The sequence below is a fragment of the Berghia stephanieae genome, chromosome 15, assembly GCF_034508935.2.
Source record: "Berghia stephanieae isolate SIO BIC M18660-M18661 chromosome 15, UCSD_Bste_1.3, whole genome shotgun sequence".
Classification (NCBI taxonomy): Eukaryota; Metazoa; Mollusca; class Gastropoda; order Nudibranchia; family Aeolidiidae; genus Berghia; species Berghia stephanieae.
The window spans coordinates 23,884,651-23,899,016 of NC_088374.1; the positions used below are offsets into that span (position 1 = coordinate 23,884,651).

The following is a 14,366-nucleotide window of genomic DNA, read 5'->3' on the forward strand; positions in this document are numbered from 1 at the left end:
TAGTAGTAGTAGTAGTAGTAGTAGTAGTAGTAGTAGTAGTAGTAGTAGTAGTAGTAGTAGGGGTTGTAGTAGTAGTAGTAGTAGTAGTAGTAGTAGTAGTAGTAGTAGTAGTAGTAGTAGTAGTAGTAGTAGTAGTAGTGGTAGACTTCTCTGCTTGAGGTCCCTCTCTACGGTGCGTCTCCAAGTCCCCTTGATGCGGCCTCGCTTCCTCTTTCCTTGGGGTGTCCATCGCAGAGCCTTCCTAATCGGTGTTTCATCAGGTCTGCGACAGACATGCCCCAACCATTGCCATCTTCTTTTCCTTCTAATGAGACTCTCCAGAGACTCCACTTCAGCTCTCGCTCTCAGGTCCTCGTTTGAGATTGTGTTTGGCTAGAATACCATCCAGAAACAAATGTTCAAGATATTCTAGCCAAACACAATCTCAAAGGAGGACCTGTCTCTGGAGCAAAACGCTCAAGACTTTACTTTTAAAAATCTTTATTTTAGTGCTGGAATCCACTGCTCTCCAAATTTGTTCGAGGGAAGCAAATGGCTGGTTTGCCTCACTGATTCTGTTTTTGAAGTCACCATCTGTTGTCAGTTTATTGCCCAAGTACGTGAATTAATATACCAGAGGTTTATTTACACTGTTTTGTTGGTGTCAGACTATAGAACATATTCAACCTTAATATGCATTAAAAAAATATTCCGTATTGTCATCTATAAATGATATTGATAATATGATATATAATAATAAATTTACTATTATTATTATTTTTTGATATATATTGCTTGCCATACACCTTTGAATATAAGGAAAAATGTATCAATACGGCAATGTAAAATCGAAAAATACTATCATAGAATATTGAAAATTGGTCAGGATCGAATGAATCATAAATGTACAAAGTTCGTAGTAACAATGAAATATTAATGACAACAATAATCATGAAAGCAACAACGATAATTATCATACATAAATCTCTGATAAATTATCATGATTAAACCTTATAATCTGATTTCACAAATTATTATTGTAACATGATACCATTACACGTTACTCGGGGTAGAATAATTATCATTTTGCCACAAACCAAGAGATTTGATAAAAAAATTGAGCTTTTATATCGCGCAATATCCACTAAATGTGCTCAAAGCGCTTTACAAGGGGTCCTTGGCCAACAACAACATTTAACATTTAGGACGGGACATGACGCCTGTTAGGCGATGTTATAATTTTTTCGGACAGAGATAACGCTGTTAACGGCCAGGTTCTCATTTTACACCTGAGTACGGTGAGAGAATGTGAGTAAAGAGCCTTCTCCAAGGACTCAACTATGCGCCGAGCGAGGCTCTAACCCAGGACCTTCCGATCAGAAAGCGAATGTCATACCACAAGATTACATAGCCGCACATACGTATGAAATATATTTACTCAACTGCTGTACAAGACAACGATTATAGCTTCATAAACAAGGAAAACCAAAGTTTGATATTATAGATATGTGACCCACCGTATCAAAGCGGTATTATGTCGGGATCCACTCGGTAAGGGAAATTGAATTCATAGCCACAAATATCCAACTTGGGTTTAATTTCTCTACGTTATGCTGGAGTATAAAGAATATATTTTGCATTGCAAAAACTTCTAAGCTCCAATTTCTCATCATTCTATCTCTAAATTCACTTTTTGGGGTCTGAATCATCCCGACATAATACCGTTTTGAGACGGAGGGTCACATATTAGGGAACACTAGAGTCAAAATACAGGTTCCAGTATCATTGGAAGTGTAAAACCAGTCTTTGTGGGGACTGTATAAATACATCGTGCAACTGATCTTCTGATGTCAGAGTGAGGGTATCTTATTTTCTAGCCTAAATAAATACTAGTCATCAATAAAGATAGTCCATCCACTTTTTATGCGGCTATGTGGTCTAGTGGTATGACACTCGCTTTCGGATCGGAAGGGTCCTGTGTTCGAGCCTCGCTCGGCGCATAGTTGAGTCCTTGGAGAAGGCTCTTTACTCACATTCTCTAACCGTACTCAGGTGTAAAATGAGTACCTGACCGTTGTCTTTGTCCGAAAAATTTTAATATCGCCAAACAGGCGTCATGCCTCGTCTTACATGTTAAATGTTGCTGTTGACCAGGGAGGGACCCCTTGTAAAGCGCTTTGAGCACATTTAGTGGATGTTGCGCTATATAAATGCTCAATTTAAAAATAAAAAAAATGATTGTCCTGTAATCCTAAGAATCTACTTTTACACTCTTCTACTAACATTGTTATGCACACATTATTCAATACGTAAATAAAAATACAAATAAAATTCCCTTTATTCATCCCAAAGGGGAAATTTGTCTCTAGAGTCTTTTTCAAGGGAAGACTGGAATAACCCAGGCGTAAGTCGTAGTGCAGCGGCGCAAATTGAGCTAGGGCGAATTGACTTGCTCAAGGCCACAAAGCGCGGCGGCGGGTGATCGAACTCGGTACCTTTCGGGTACGAAGCAAAGACCGTACCGCTGAGCCACGCTGTCCCCCTTTTCATTGTTGATGCATTGTCCGGAGAACTGGTTACACACTTCCAATGAGATTTGAACCGGAAGATAGGAAGGTGTGACGTCACGTGACGACTTCTGCTTCCCATCAACCTTCGGACGCGCGGTTCAGTCCGTTGTCAGATTGACTCGCTTAGTCACGTGGTATTAATTTGATATTATCAAATTATTCAAGGGTCATAAAGTCAGATAACCCATTGATGAAAAAAAACCCCAACATATTTCTGATTCGACAAAATCTGGGTATTATCGGTCACTGACCTGAGATCAAAGTTGTGTGTGTTTTAGATTATATCTATTTTCGTCCATTTAGACTTGTGTGCAGAATACAAAATCGTGATTCAAGGTAACTTTAACATATTATTACAGTGAATGACAAAATCAGTCGGATGGTGAAAAGGTTTGAACTGAGATATTGCCAAGTTTAGTTAGAAGGTCAATTTTGATCAAAGATGAGTTCTTGTCATAAATGATTAAATCAACCCTTTTTGTACACCTTCGGGAAATATCAAAGCTTAATTTTACTTCTAGAGGTCCAAGTATTTTTTTTACAGCTAGTCAAGTTGAAAAATTATGAAATTTTATGAGAAAAGTTGCTGGCTACCTTTCCCATAAATCTGACCATAACTTCACAAAAAATCCCCCATTTACTTTAAATAAAGATTAACATGCTCTGGGGAGCATATTCTTTCATAAAATGAAATAAAAAAACAAACAAAAAAAAAAAAAACAACAACCAAACAAAAAACAAAACAAAAAAAAAACAAAACAAAAAACAAAAACAAACAAAAACAAACAAACAAACAAAAAAACCTTTAAAAATTGCAAATCCAAAATTTTCACCTCCCGACTGGTTACGTCATGCACTGATATTAATAATATTATAATTTACATCAGATTGCCAGATTATTTTCGCATATTTAATTTTAATGCCAATCAAGTCGTAATAATATGCCAATTGAAATGAAAAAAAAATGCCAAGTTTTTTTAGGTATAATTTCTCTACAAAATGCATATTATAAAGGTAGTGATAAGAGTATTTTCTTTTCACACTGCCTTGAAAAGTGAGAAAGAAGCAATGAATTTGGTGCTCTCATCGTGTATTTCCCCCGTGTGGTGTCCGGGGTCCTTCAACTGAGAGGGTGCAAGAACAGCCCAGCGCCAGGCCAGCGGGTCGTAAAAGGCCACTAATGGTGTGTGACTCCCCCTTTTTGAGTCACTTGGTCCTCAAACGTGAAGTCTGTCCTACTCAGGTGAATGTAACCAATCCTTCGGAGTATTAATAGTCAACAGGTTATGTGGTCTTGTGGTATGACACTCGCTTTCGGATAGGAAGGTCTTGGGTTCGAGCATCGCTCGGCGCAGAGTTGAACCCTTGGAAAAGGCTTTTTACTCATATTCTCTCACCGTACTCAGGTGTAAAATGAGTACCTGGCCGTTAACAGCTTTGTCTATGTCGGATGGAATCGAGATTTGGAATGCATCGCGGACATGTATAAGGAGGATACATATTTTCGTAAACAGGTGCATGCGTAAGCTACTCGGAATAAAATGGATGGATAGAATTAAGAATGAAGAAGTATGGAAAAGAACACAGCAGAAACTAATGGGAGAGGAAAAATAGGAAGAAGACGAGGGAGGTAGATTGGACACACCCTTAGAAAGAATGACTCCACTATAACAAAGAAAGTAATTGGACTGGAACCCTCAGGGCAGAAGATCAAGGGGAAGGCCACGAGGAACATGGAGAAGAATTAAAGAAGCTGATATACAGAGAAGTGATACGACCTGGAATGAGATCAAAATGTTAGCTCGGGATAGAGAAGGATGGAAACTGTTTGTCTGTGGCCTATAGCCTGACCCAGGGTGAAAAAGGCAATGATGATGATGATGATGATGATAGAGAAGGATGGAAACTGTTTGTCTGTGGCCTATAGCCTGACCCAGGGTGAAAAAGGCAATGATGATGATGATGATAGAGAAGGATGGAAACTGTTTGTCTGTGGCCTATAGCCTGACCCAGGGTGAAAAAGGCAATGATGATGATGATGATGATGATAGAGAAGGATGGAAACTGTTTGTCTGTGGCCTATAGCCTGACCCAGGGTGAAAAAGGCAATGATGATGATGATGATGATGATAGAGAAGGATGGAAACTGTTTGTCTGTGGCCTATAGCCTGACCCAGGGTGAAAAAGGCAATGATGATGATGATGATGATGATAGAGAAGGATGGAAACTGTTTGTCTGTGGTCTATAGCCTGACCCAGGGTGAAAAAGGCAATGATGATGATGATGATGATAGAGAAGGATGGAAACTGTTTGCCTGTGGCCTATACCCTGACCCAGGGTGAAAAAGGCAATGATGATGATGATGATGATAGAGAAGGATGGAAACTGTTTGTCTGTGGCCTATAGCCTGACCCAGGGTGAAAAAGGCAATGATGATGATGATGATGATAGAGAAGGATGGAAACTGTTTGTCTGTGGCCTATACCCTGACCCAGGGTGAAAAAGGCAATGATGATGATGATGATGATAGAGAAGGATGGAAACTGTTTGTCTGTGGCCTATAGCCTGACCCAGGGTGAAAAAGGCAATGATGAATGAATGATGATAGAGAAGGATGGAAACTGTTTGTCTGTGGCCTATAGCCTGACCCAGGGTGAAAAAGGCAATGATGATGATGATGATGATAGAGAAGGATGGAAACTGTTTGTCTGTGGCCTATACCCTGACCCAGGGTGAAAAAGGCAATGATGATGATGATGATGATAGAGAAGGATGGAAACTGTTTGTCTGTGGCCTTTACCCTGATCCAGGGTGAAAAAGGCAATGATGATGATGATGATAGAGAAGGATGGAAACTGTTTGTCTGTGGCCTATACCCTGACCCAGGGTGAAAAAGGCAATGATGATGATGATGATGATAGAGAAGGATGGAAACTGTTTGTCTGTGGCCTATAGCCTGACCCAGGTGAAAAAGGCAATGATGATGATGATGATGATAGAGAAGGATGGAAACTGTTTGTCTGTGGCCTATAGCCTGACCCAGGGTGAAAAAGGCAATGATGATGATGATGATGATAGAGAAGGATGGAAACTGTTTGTCTGTGGCCTATAGCCTGACCCAGGGTGAAAAAGGCAATGATGATGATGATGATGATAGAGAAGGATGGAAACTGTTTGTCTGTGGCCTATACCCTGACCCAGGGTGAAAAAGGCAATGATGATGATGATGATGATAGAGAAGGATGGAAACTGTTTGTCTGTGGTCTATAGCCTGACCCAGGGTGAAAAAGGCAATGATGATGATGATGATGATAGAGAAGGATGGAAACTGTTTGTCTGTGGCCTATAGCCTGACCCAGGGTGAAAAAGGCAATGATGATGATGATGATAGAGAAGGATGGAAACTGTTTGTCTGTGGCCTATACCCTGACCCAGGGTGAAAAAGGCAATGATGATGATGATGATGATAGAGAAGGATGGAAACTGTTTGTCTGTGGCCTATACCCTGACCCAGGGTGAAAAAGGCAATGATGATGATGATGATGATAGAGAAGGATGGAAACTGTTTGTCTGTGGCCTATAGCCTGACCCAGGGTGAAAAAGGCAATGATGAGATGATGATGATGATAGAGAAGGATGGAAACTGTTTGTCTGTGGCCTATACCCTGACCCAGGGTGAAAAAGGCAATGATGATGATGATGATGATAAGAGAAGGATGGAAACTGTTTGTCTGTGGCCTATAGCCTGACCCAGGGTGAAAAAGGCAATGATGATGATGATGATGATAGAGAAGGATGGAAACTGTTTGTCTGTGGCCTATAGCCTGACCCAGGGTGAAAAAGGCAATGATGATGATGATGATGATAAGAGAAGGATGGAAACTGTTTGTCTGTGGCCTATACCCTGACCCAGGGTGAAAAAGGCAATGATGATGATGATGATAGAGAAGGATGGAAACTGTTTGTCTGTGGCCTATACCCTGACCCAGGGTGAAAAAGGCAATGATGATGATGATGATGATAGAGAAGGATGGAAACTGTTTGTCTGTGGCCTTTACCCTGATCCAGGGTGAAAAAGGCAATGATGATGATGATGATAGAGAAGGATGGAAACTGTTTGTCTGTGGCCTATACCCTGACCCAGGGTGAAAAAGGCAATGATGATGATGATGATGATAGAGAAGGATGGAAACTGTTTGTCTGTGGCCTATAGCCTGACCCAGGGTGAAAAAGGCAATGATGATGATGATGATGATAGAGAAGGATGGAAACTGTTTGTCTGTGGCCTATACCCTGACCCAGGGTGAAAAAGGCAATGATGATGATGATGATGATAGAGAAGGATGGAAACTGTTTGTCTGTGGCCTATACCCTGACCCAGGGTGAAAAAGGCAATGATGATGATGATGATGATAGAGAAGGATGGAAACTGTTTGTCTGTGGCCTATAGTCTGACCCAGGGTGAAAAAGGCAATGATGATGATGATGATGATGATGATGATAGAGAAGGATGGAAACTGTTTGTCTGTGGCCTATACCCTGACCCAGGGTGAAAAAGGCAATGATGATGATGATGATGATCGAGAAGGATGGAAACTGTTTGTCTGTGGCCTATACCCTGACCCAGGGTGAAAAAGGCAATGATGATGATGATGATGATAGAGAAGGATGGAAACTGTTTGTCTGTGGCCTATAGTCTGACCCAGGGTGAAAAAGGCAATGATGATGATGATGATGATGATGATAGAGAAGGATGGAAACTGTTTGTCTGTGGCCTATACCCTGACCCAGGGTGAAAAAGGCAATGATGATGATGATGATGATAGAGAAGGATGGAAACTGTTTGTCTGTGACCTATATCCTGAACCAGGGTGAAAAAGGCAATGATGATGATGATTGTGTATTTGTCTGTTAAATCGGACAGATTAAGTAACTTTAATTAACAGGCCAAAATCTGCTTAACCCTGTTTTCATACCAAGCGATATAAGAAAACAAAAACAACAAAAAAGCAAAAACAAAAAAACAAGACAAAACAAACAAAAACAAACAAAACCAACAAACAATAACAAACAAAACAAACAGACAAAAAAAAACAACAACATACAAAAAAGACCCAAAAAATTAATAAAATAAAAGATAAAAGAAAACAAATAACAAAACAAAATAACAAAAAATAAAAAATCAAACCCAAAATGAAAAGTAATAATTAAAAAAAAAGAGACCAAAAATTCTTGAAAAACAGAATTAAACAAAGAAAAAAAAATCCCCGCAGATATTTTATTTTGGAATTTGTCAATATAAACGTCAAACTGGCAACCCTGATTTATCCCATTGCACTCACAACACTTCATGGCATACACAGCTGTCGGTCTATTTCTCTTTTTTGTTTTACACACTAGATAGAGATAAATCCCAATTTTCATAACATTATTTTGTTTTTAAATAGCTTCGTATTTTCATCAATGAGTACATGACAGTGTAATAAATCTGTGCAAATAATATAAAGATGAATGATGTGTAACATTATGATAATTTCCATTCAGGGTCAATAAAGTCTATCTTATCTTATCTTATTTTATCTTATTGATATACTGGAATCCGTTAACTAAATATTGCTTTCCTTTTAATAATTTTACTGCAATTTCAACAAGGGTTTTTGTTATTTCTGGTGAGATTGTTTTTCTTATGTTGTTCTTATTCCTGAATTCAATGGGCATAATCTATATTACATTTCCATGTGCTCGAGGTCATTGGTCACATTGCAAAATGTGCTCCAAGTGACCCACTTAGTGAAAAGTGTTCACAGCTTTTTAAATATCTAACATCATGATTGGTCATTTTGTTCAGCTTGACACATGGCTATGCTTACAACTTTCATAAACAAATCAGCGTGTTTACATTTCTGAAGAAATATCCAATCTTTGGACAGCAACAAATCATGTGATTGATGACTTGGTTGGACGAAAACATGAATATAGATCGATCCCATTGGCCATTTTGCTTAGCATGACTCATGGGTATGTTTACAACTTTCATAAACAAAGCAGCTTGTTTAGATACATTGAGAAATGTCCAAACGTTGTAGAGCAATAAATCACATGATCGATGACTTGGTTGGACGAAAACATGAATATAGATCGCTCCCATTGGCCATTTTGCTTAGCATGACTCATGGGTATGTTTACAACTTTCATAAACAAAGCAGCTTGTTTAGATACATTGAGAAATGTCCAATCGTTGTAGAGCAATAAATCACATGATCGATGACGAGGTTGGACGAAAACTTTAATATAGATCGCTCTCATTATTGAACCAAAGACTTGGATATTACCAGGCAAGTGACTTATGGAGAAGCATTTGTTCAATATGGATCAAAAGTCTTGACATCACACCCTCCACTCTTTTGGTTCCTAAATCTTTGTGAGTAAGTGTGTATGTAACCAATCCTTCGGAGTACTAATTGTGAACAGGTTATGTGGTCTTGTGGTATGACACTCGCTTTCGGATAGGAAGGTCTTGGCTTCGAGCCTCGCTCGGCGCATAGTGCCCTTGGAAAAGGCTCTTTACTCACATTCTCTCACCGTACTCAGGTGTAACAGCGTTAACAGCGTTGTCTATGTCGGAAAAAAAATTGTATTATCGCCTAACAGGCGACATGTTTCGTTCTTCATGTTACGTATTGCTGCTGGTCAGGGACCCCTTGTAAAGCGATTTGAGCACGTTTAGCGGATATTGCTCTATATAAAAGCTTATTTTTAAAACGTTACATAAATGTGTCATAACTAATTACGTGGCAGGATGAATAGGCAGATTCTAAGGATGACCGAACGTAAAAGAGTGAGGATGGATGATGTTAATTGACGACCAGCAATATATTTAGACTAAAAAATAAGATGCCATCAACCTGAGACCAGAAGATGAACTACACAAGGTATGTAGGTTTCCAGTCCTCTGGAAGAGTGGTTTTACACTTCCAATGAAATAGGAACCAGTTTTTTTTTACATCACACTTCTCTTCTCCACTATAGATAGAATGAAGTTGATGTCACTCAAGTCTATGTTATTGCTTTTTGCCATCCGCGTTTATGAAGAATTTTCAATAAACTGTATTTACCATACTATCAAAGTTCAAGTTACACATAGGTTTGTGTGTTCGTCCGTTATACTTCCGGGTGGCAATGGTGTGAGCGTCTTTGCCAAGCGCATATTATCTATAGCTTGCCCGTAGCCATCATTAACTTATAGCCTGACACTAGAACCCTCTTTTAGCAATTAGGCCCATGGAGCCGGAGTTTATCCCGGTTTTTATAGCATGAAACGGAAATATCAATTGTTTGCTACGATTTGGACAGGACGATAGTATATCTCAAAGCAATTTCCGCCGAGATAAAACAGACCCAGCTCCGCAATCACTGCTGAAAAAATTGGCAAGAGGGTTACAAAAAATATATATCGATTTCACAGCGGATCGATCTCGGTTCCCGATGCGTATGAAAGCGAACGCTCTACCAACTGAGCTATGGGGTATGTGTATTTGAGAAAGTGAGTAACCAATATCTGGCGAAGAAAAATTGCTGAGCGACCTCAACGTCATTCATCATGCATGACCCCTTTTATATCAGTCACATTCAATTACTTTATATTTCTTTTTTTATTTTATTGGCTTGTTAACTCACTCAATCCTAGAGAATTTTGCTACTTTCCAAAATTTAAAAATAAATGTATTAAAAATGAGCATGTCGTACATAGATCGTTTTATTCAACTACCATTAACATGCAAAAACTAAAAACATTCGCTTTGATACTACGCCTCAGAAAAATATAATAAATAGGCATAGGGTAAAAGTAACCCGGGTAAACTATGGATATAGTCGGTGTTAGGGCTGAGTAAGTTAAGACAACTCTAGTTTTTTACTTTATTATTGCGCCGAATCATTAGAAAAGCGCATTCTGCAGACAAGGGTAGACGGCAAGAGAGGAAGAGGTAGACCAACAAGAAGCTGGGAACAAGATATATGTGAATGGCTGGGAATGACAGCAACTCAAGCAAGTAGACTGGCGGAAAACCGTAATCTGTTTCGCAAGAAAGTTCGGGAAGCAACGTCCCACGCAGGATCAGCTGACTAGATGATGATTGCGCCGAAAGCCAGGGTCAATATAGAATATTATGGCTCTAAATGAGTTCCCGGTGTTTAATATCGATGATTATGAGCCGCACACAAAATGGCGGAAATTAGAATGGGAAACGAATTCATTATCGCCTTAAGAGGGTTACAATAATTGTTTGGGTTGTCAAGCCTCGTCTCGTGGTCTTAGCTGTAAATGGCCATTACTGGATTTTCCACAAATCTCAAGGGATTATCATAGGAAAGTACAATGTATATAGATAGTTAGTATTAACCCCTCAGCGGCAAGGATAAATCATACTCGAACTTGCCTTAACAGTTGCCTTAATCTGGTGCTGAATATTTATATGAGATTTTGAGCTCTAAAAAAAATTGAGCTTTTATAATACGCAATATCCACTAAATATGCTAAAAGTACTTTACAAGAGGTCTTTGACTAGCAGCAACACGTAGCATGTAGAACGAATGACGTCTGTTAGGCGATATTTCATTTTTTTCTTCTGACAGATACAACACTGTCAACGGAAAGGTACTCATTTTACACCTGAGTACGGTGAGAGAATGTGAGTAAAGAGCCTTTTCCAAGGACTTAACTATGCGCCGAGCGAGGCTCGAATCCAGGACCTTCCGATCCGAAAGCGAGTGTCATACCACAAGATCACATCGCCGCACCCAATGGACACGTGAATTAACATCTATTTGATATCGGAACTTCTTTTAAAATATATCAATCGTCTCTGTTACATATTTGTGTGGCAATATGGTTCAGTGGTATGACACTCACTTTCGGACAAGAAGGTTGAGTGTTCGAGCTCCGCTCTGAGCGGCGCATAGTTGAGTCCTAGGAAAAGGCTCTTTACTCAAATTCTTTTACCGTAAAATGAGTACCTGGTCATTAAACAGCTTCTTAACATATGTCTTGTTTTTGTCCAACATGTAAAGTGTGGCTGCTGGGTTAGGACATCCCTTTTGATGTAAAGCGCTTTGAGCATATCGAGTGCGTGTATATGTAATGATCAATCTACAAAGCGCGCAAAATCCATAAAGCGTTCTACATACAAAGACAATAAGAAACAAAACACAAATACTATCATCTATCACTACTCAAAATACTGAGTACAATAATAAAAGAACAGCGATGGAGGCTATTTGGTCACATCTGACGTCGAGAAGATAACATCCCAGCCCAACCTGCAATGACAGAATATTTCCTTCATGGCAACAAATATGTAATCAACCACCAACATCAATAGTAATTACCCTGAACCAGGAACTCTCTACATATCAGAAATTTCTGGATTCAGATGAGGACGAATTAATCCCTAAAGAACTAAGAAATAATGCAGTGCCCTCCGTACTAAAGTCACAACAAGATCTTGACAGCCTCAAAACTCTGACCCAGGACCGTGACAAATGGAAACAAATAACAACATGGATGGAGAGAGCAGCTATACTTATCGACCATGACTGAATCACACAATTCTCAGCAAGCATCATTCAGACTGCGAAGCTCACTACTTCTCAAAAGCCCGTCTGAATAGGAATGTCTTCAAAAGTTTCCTAAAATTGGATTCAATAGTCTGATCTCATGTCGCCCAGCAACGGCGGCCATCGGTTCTAAACAAAGAAAATCTGTACTTTTTATTCTTCATGCTGGCTAGAACTTTTCAAATGTCTTGTGTTCTGATTGTGTAAAAGTCAAAACATGATCAGATTTATAATTTTTTCCCCCTCTGGATACGCTTTTGTGATCGTCGGAGAAATATTTCATAAGGGCGTCCGCCATTGTTCCGATAGTTTAGAGCCAGTTACTAAGTTACGATGCGTCATTACGAGGGAAGTGACGTCACGACTGTCGAAGAGTATTGCTGACCTCGGAGACGTCTTTGGTTCCTTTATCTGATTTGTTCCAAATCATTACTGGGTGGACAAGGGGGTCAGAAATTTTTTGGGACTATACCAGGGACCCTTTGCTTGTTGAACGAGTACTCTATCAATTGATCTATCCAGACCTCCATTCCGACATGCTACCAGAGAGACGTGACAGGTTAAAAAAGGTTAATAACGTTACCGTCCATGTATTTTTAGTCATTCAGAGCCATTGGGCCAATGGAGTAGGGGAGTTTATCCCGGTTTCCAAAGCGTGAAAGGGACAATAGCATTTGGTTGATATCCTTTGGATAGGACGCTAGTCTATCGCAAAGTACTTTTCCAAATAAATCTAAAAGACTCAGCTACCCATTCACTGCTGGACGGACGGGGGAGGGGAGGGGGGGGGGGAGGGGGGGGGGGAGGCGGAAAACAAAAACTCTCGACTTCACCCAGGATCGATCGTGGTTCCTTTGTGGTGTGAAACGAGTGCTCTACCGACTGAGCTATCGGGACCGCCTCCACGTATAATTTGTACATTACTTTTATCCTATGGTATAATTTGAGGACACAACACACAGCAGCAGCTGTCGACGAAACAAGTCAATTTTATCCTGATCAGAGTCAATCTCTTGGTAATGGGGATGATCTATAATAACTTTCCATGTGATCGAGGTCATTGGTCACATTGCAAAGTGTGCTCAAAGTGATACGCGTAGTGAGAAGTGTTCACAGCTTTTTAAATATCTAACATCACGGTTGGTCATAGTATTATTCAGCTTGACACATGGGTATGTTTATAACTTTTATAAACAAAACAGCGTGTTTACATAATTTTTTAAGAAATATCCAATACTCTTCAACAGTCGTAACGTCACTTCCTTCCTAATGGCGCATGGTAACTTAGTAACACTGGCTCTAAACTATCGGAACAATGGCGGACGCCCTTATGAAATATTTCTCCGGCGAGCTTAAAAGCGTATCCAGAGGGGAAAAACATAAATTTGATCATGTTTTGACTTTTACACATTCTGATTACAAGGCATATGAAAAGTTCTAGCCAGCATGAAGAATATAAAGTAATGATTTTCTTTGTTTAGAACCAAGATGGCCGCCGTTGCCGGGCGGCGTGACAGCAGACTATTGAATCCATTTGGGTGGACGAAAACATGAATATTGATCGCTCTCGTTGAGCGGTCGTCGGATGGGTGGGAGTTGTGATCGTCGAACAATAGGCCAACTCCAACGAACATTTCGTTGAACGAGAAATTTACTTGTTCTAATAGGATTTGATAGTCTGATGTCACATCCGCACAGCAACCAGTAGCTTGGTTCTAAACAAAGAAAAATGCCGGTTCTTTTTATTCTTCATGCTGGCAAGAACTGTTTCACATGTCATGTGGTCAAGATGTATACAAGTGAAAACATGATCAGATTTATGTTTTTTTCTCCTCTGGATACAATTATATGCTCGTCGGAGATGAATTTCATAAGGGCGTATGATGGAGATTATGGCGTCCGCCATTGTTCCGATTGTTTAGAATCAGTAACTTTGCATCATTAAGAGGGAAGTGACACTAGAACCCTCTAGAACTGACAGTTTGACGTCATTTTTTAGGTTTGTATAACGTCTAGTGAGTTGTCGTTAGTAGAGCTCAAAGAAACAAGTTATTTCATTGGTTGAACTATTGAATACAACTCACGATTTGTTTTCTTTTGTGGCAAACGACTAGCATTTTGACGTCATTTTTTGGTCAGTATCAAGCTATAACTTAACGATGGCTACGGTTATACCCGGCTGGCTGAATGTTGTGAGTAAA

The 14,366-nt window shown here is 39.6% G+C and overlaps 1 protein-coding gene across 1 annotated transcript in view; it reads left to right on the top strand.

Moving 5' to 3' along the window:
- LOC144960487 (uncharacterized) overlaps window positions 1–761 on the top strand; it is a 21,697-nt gene extending 20,936 nt beyond the window's left edge. The window contains exon 6 of the mRNA XM_078893640.1: window positions 490–761. Within this exon, the coding sequence (XP_078749766.1) occupies window positions 490–608 (119 nt within the window). The 3' untranslated portion in view covers window positions 609–761. The remainder of the gene's footprint in view (window positions 1–489) is intronic.
- Window positions 762–14,366: the final 13,605 nt, after the last annotated feature.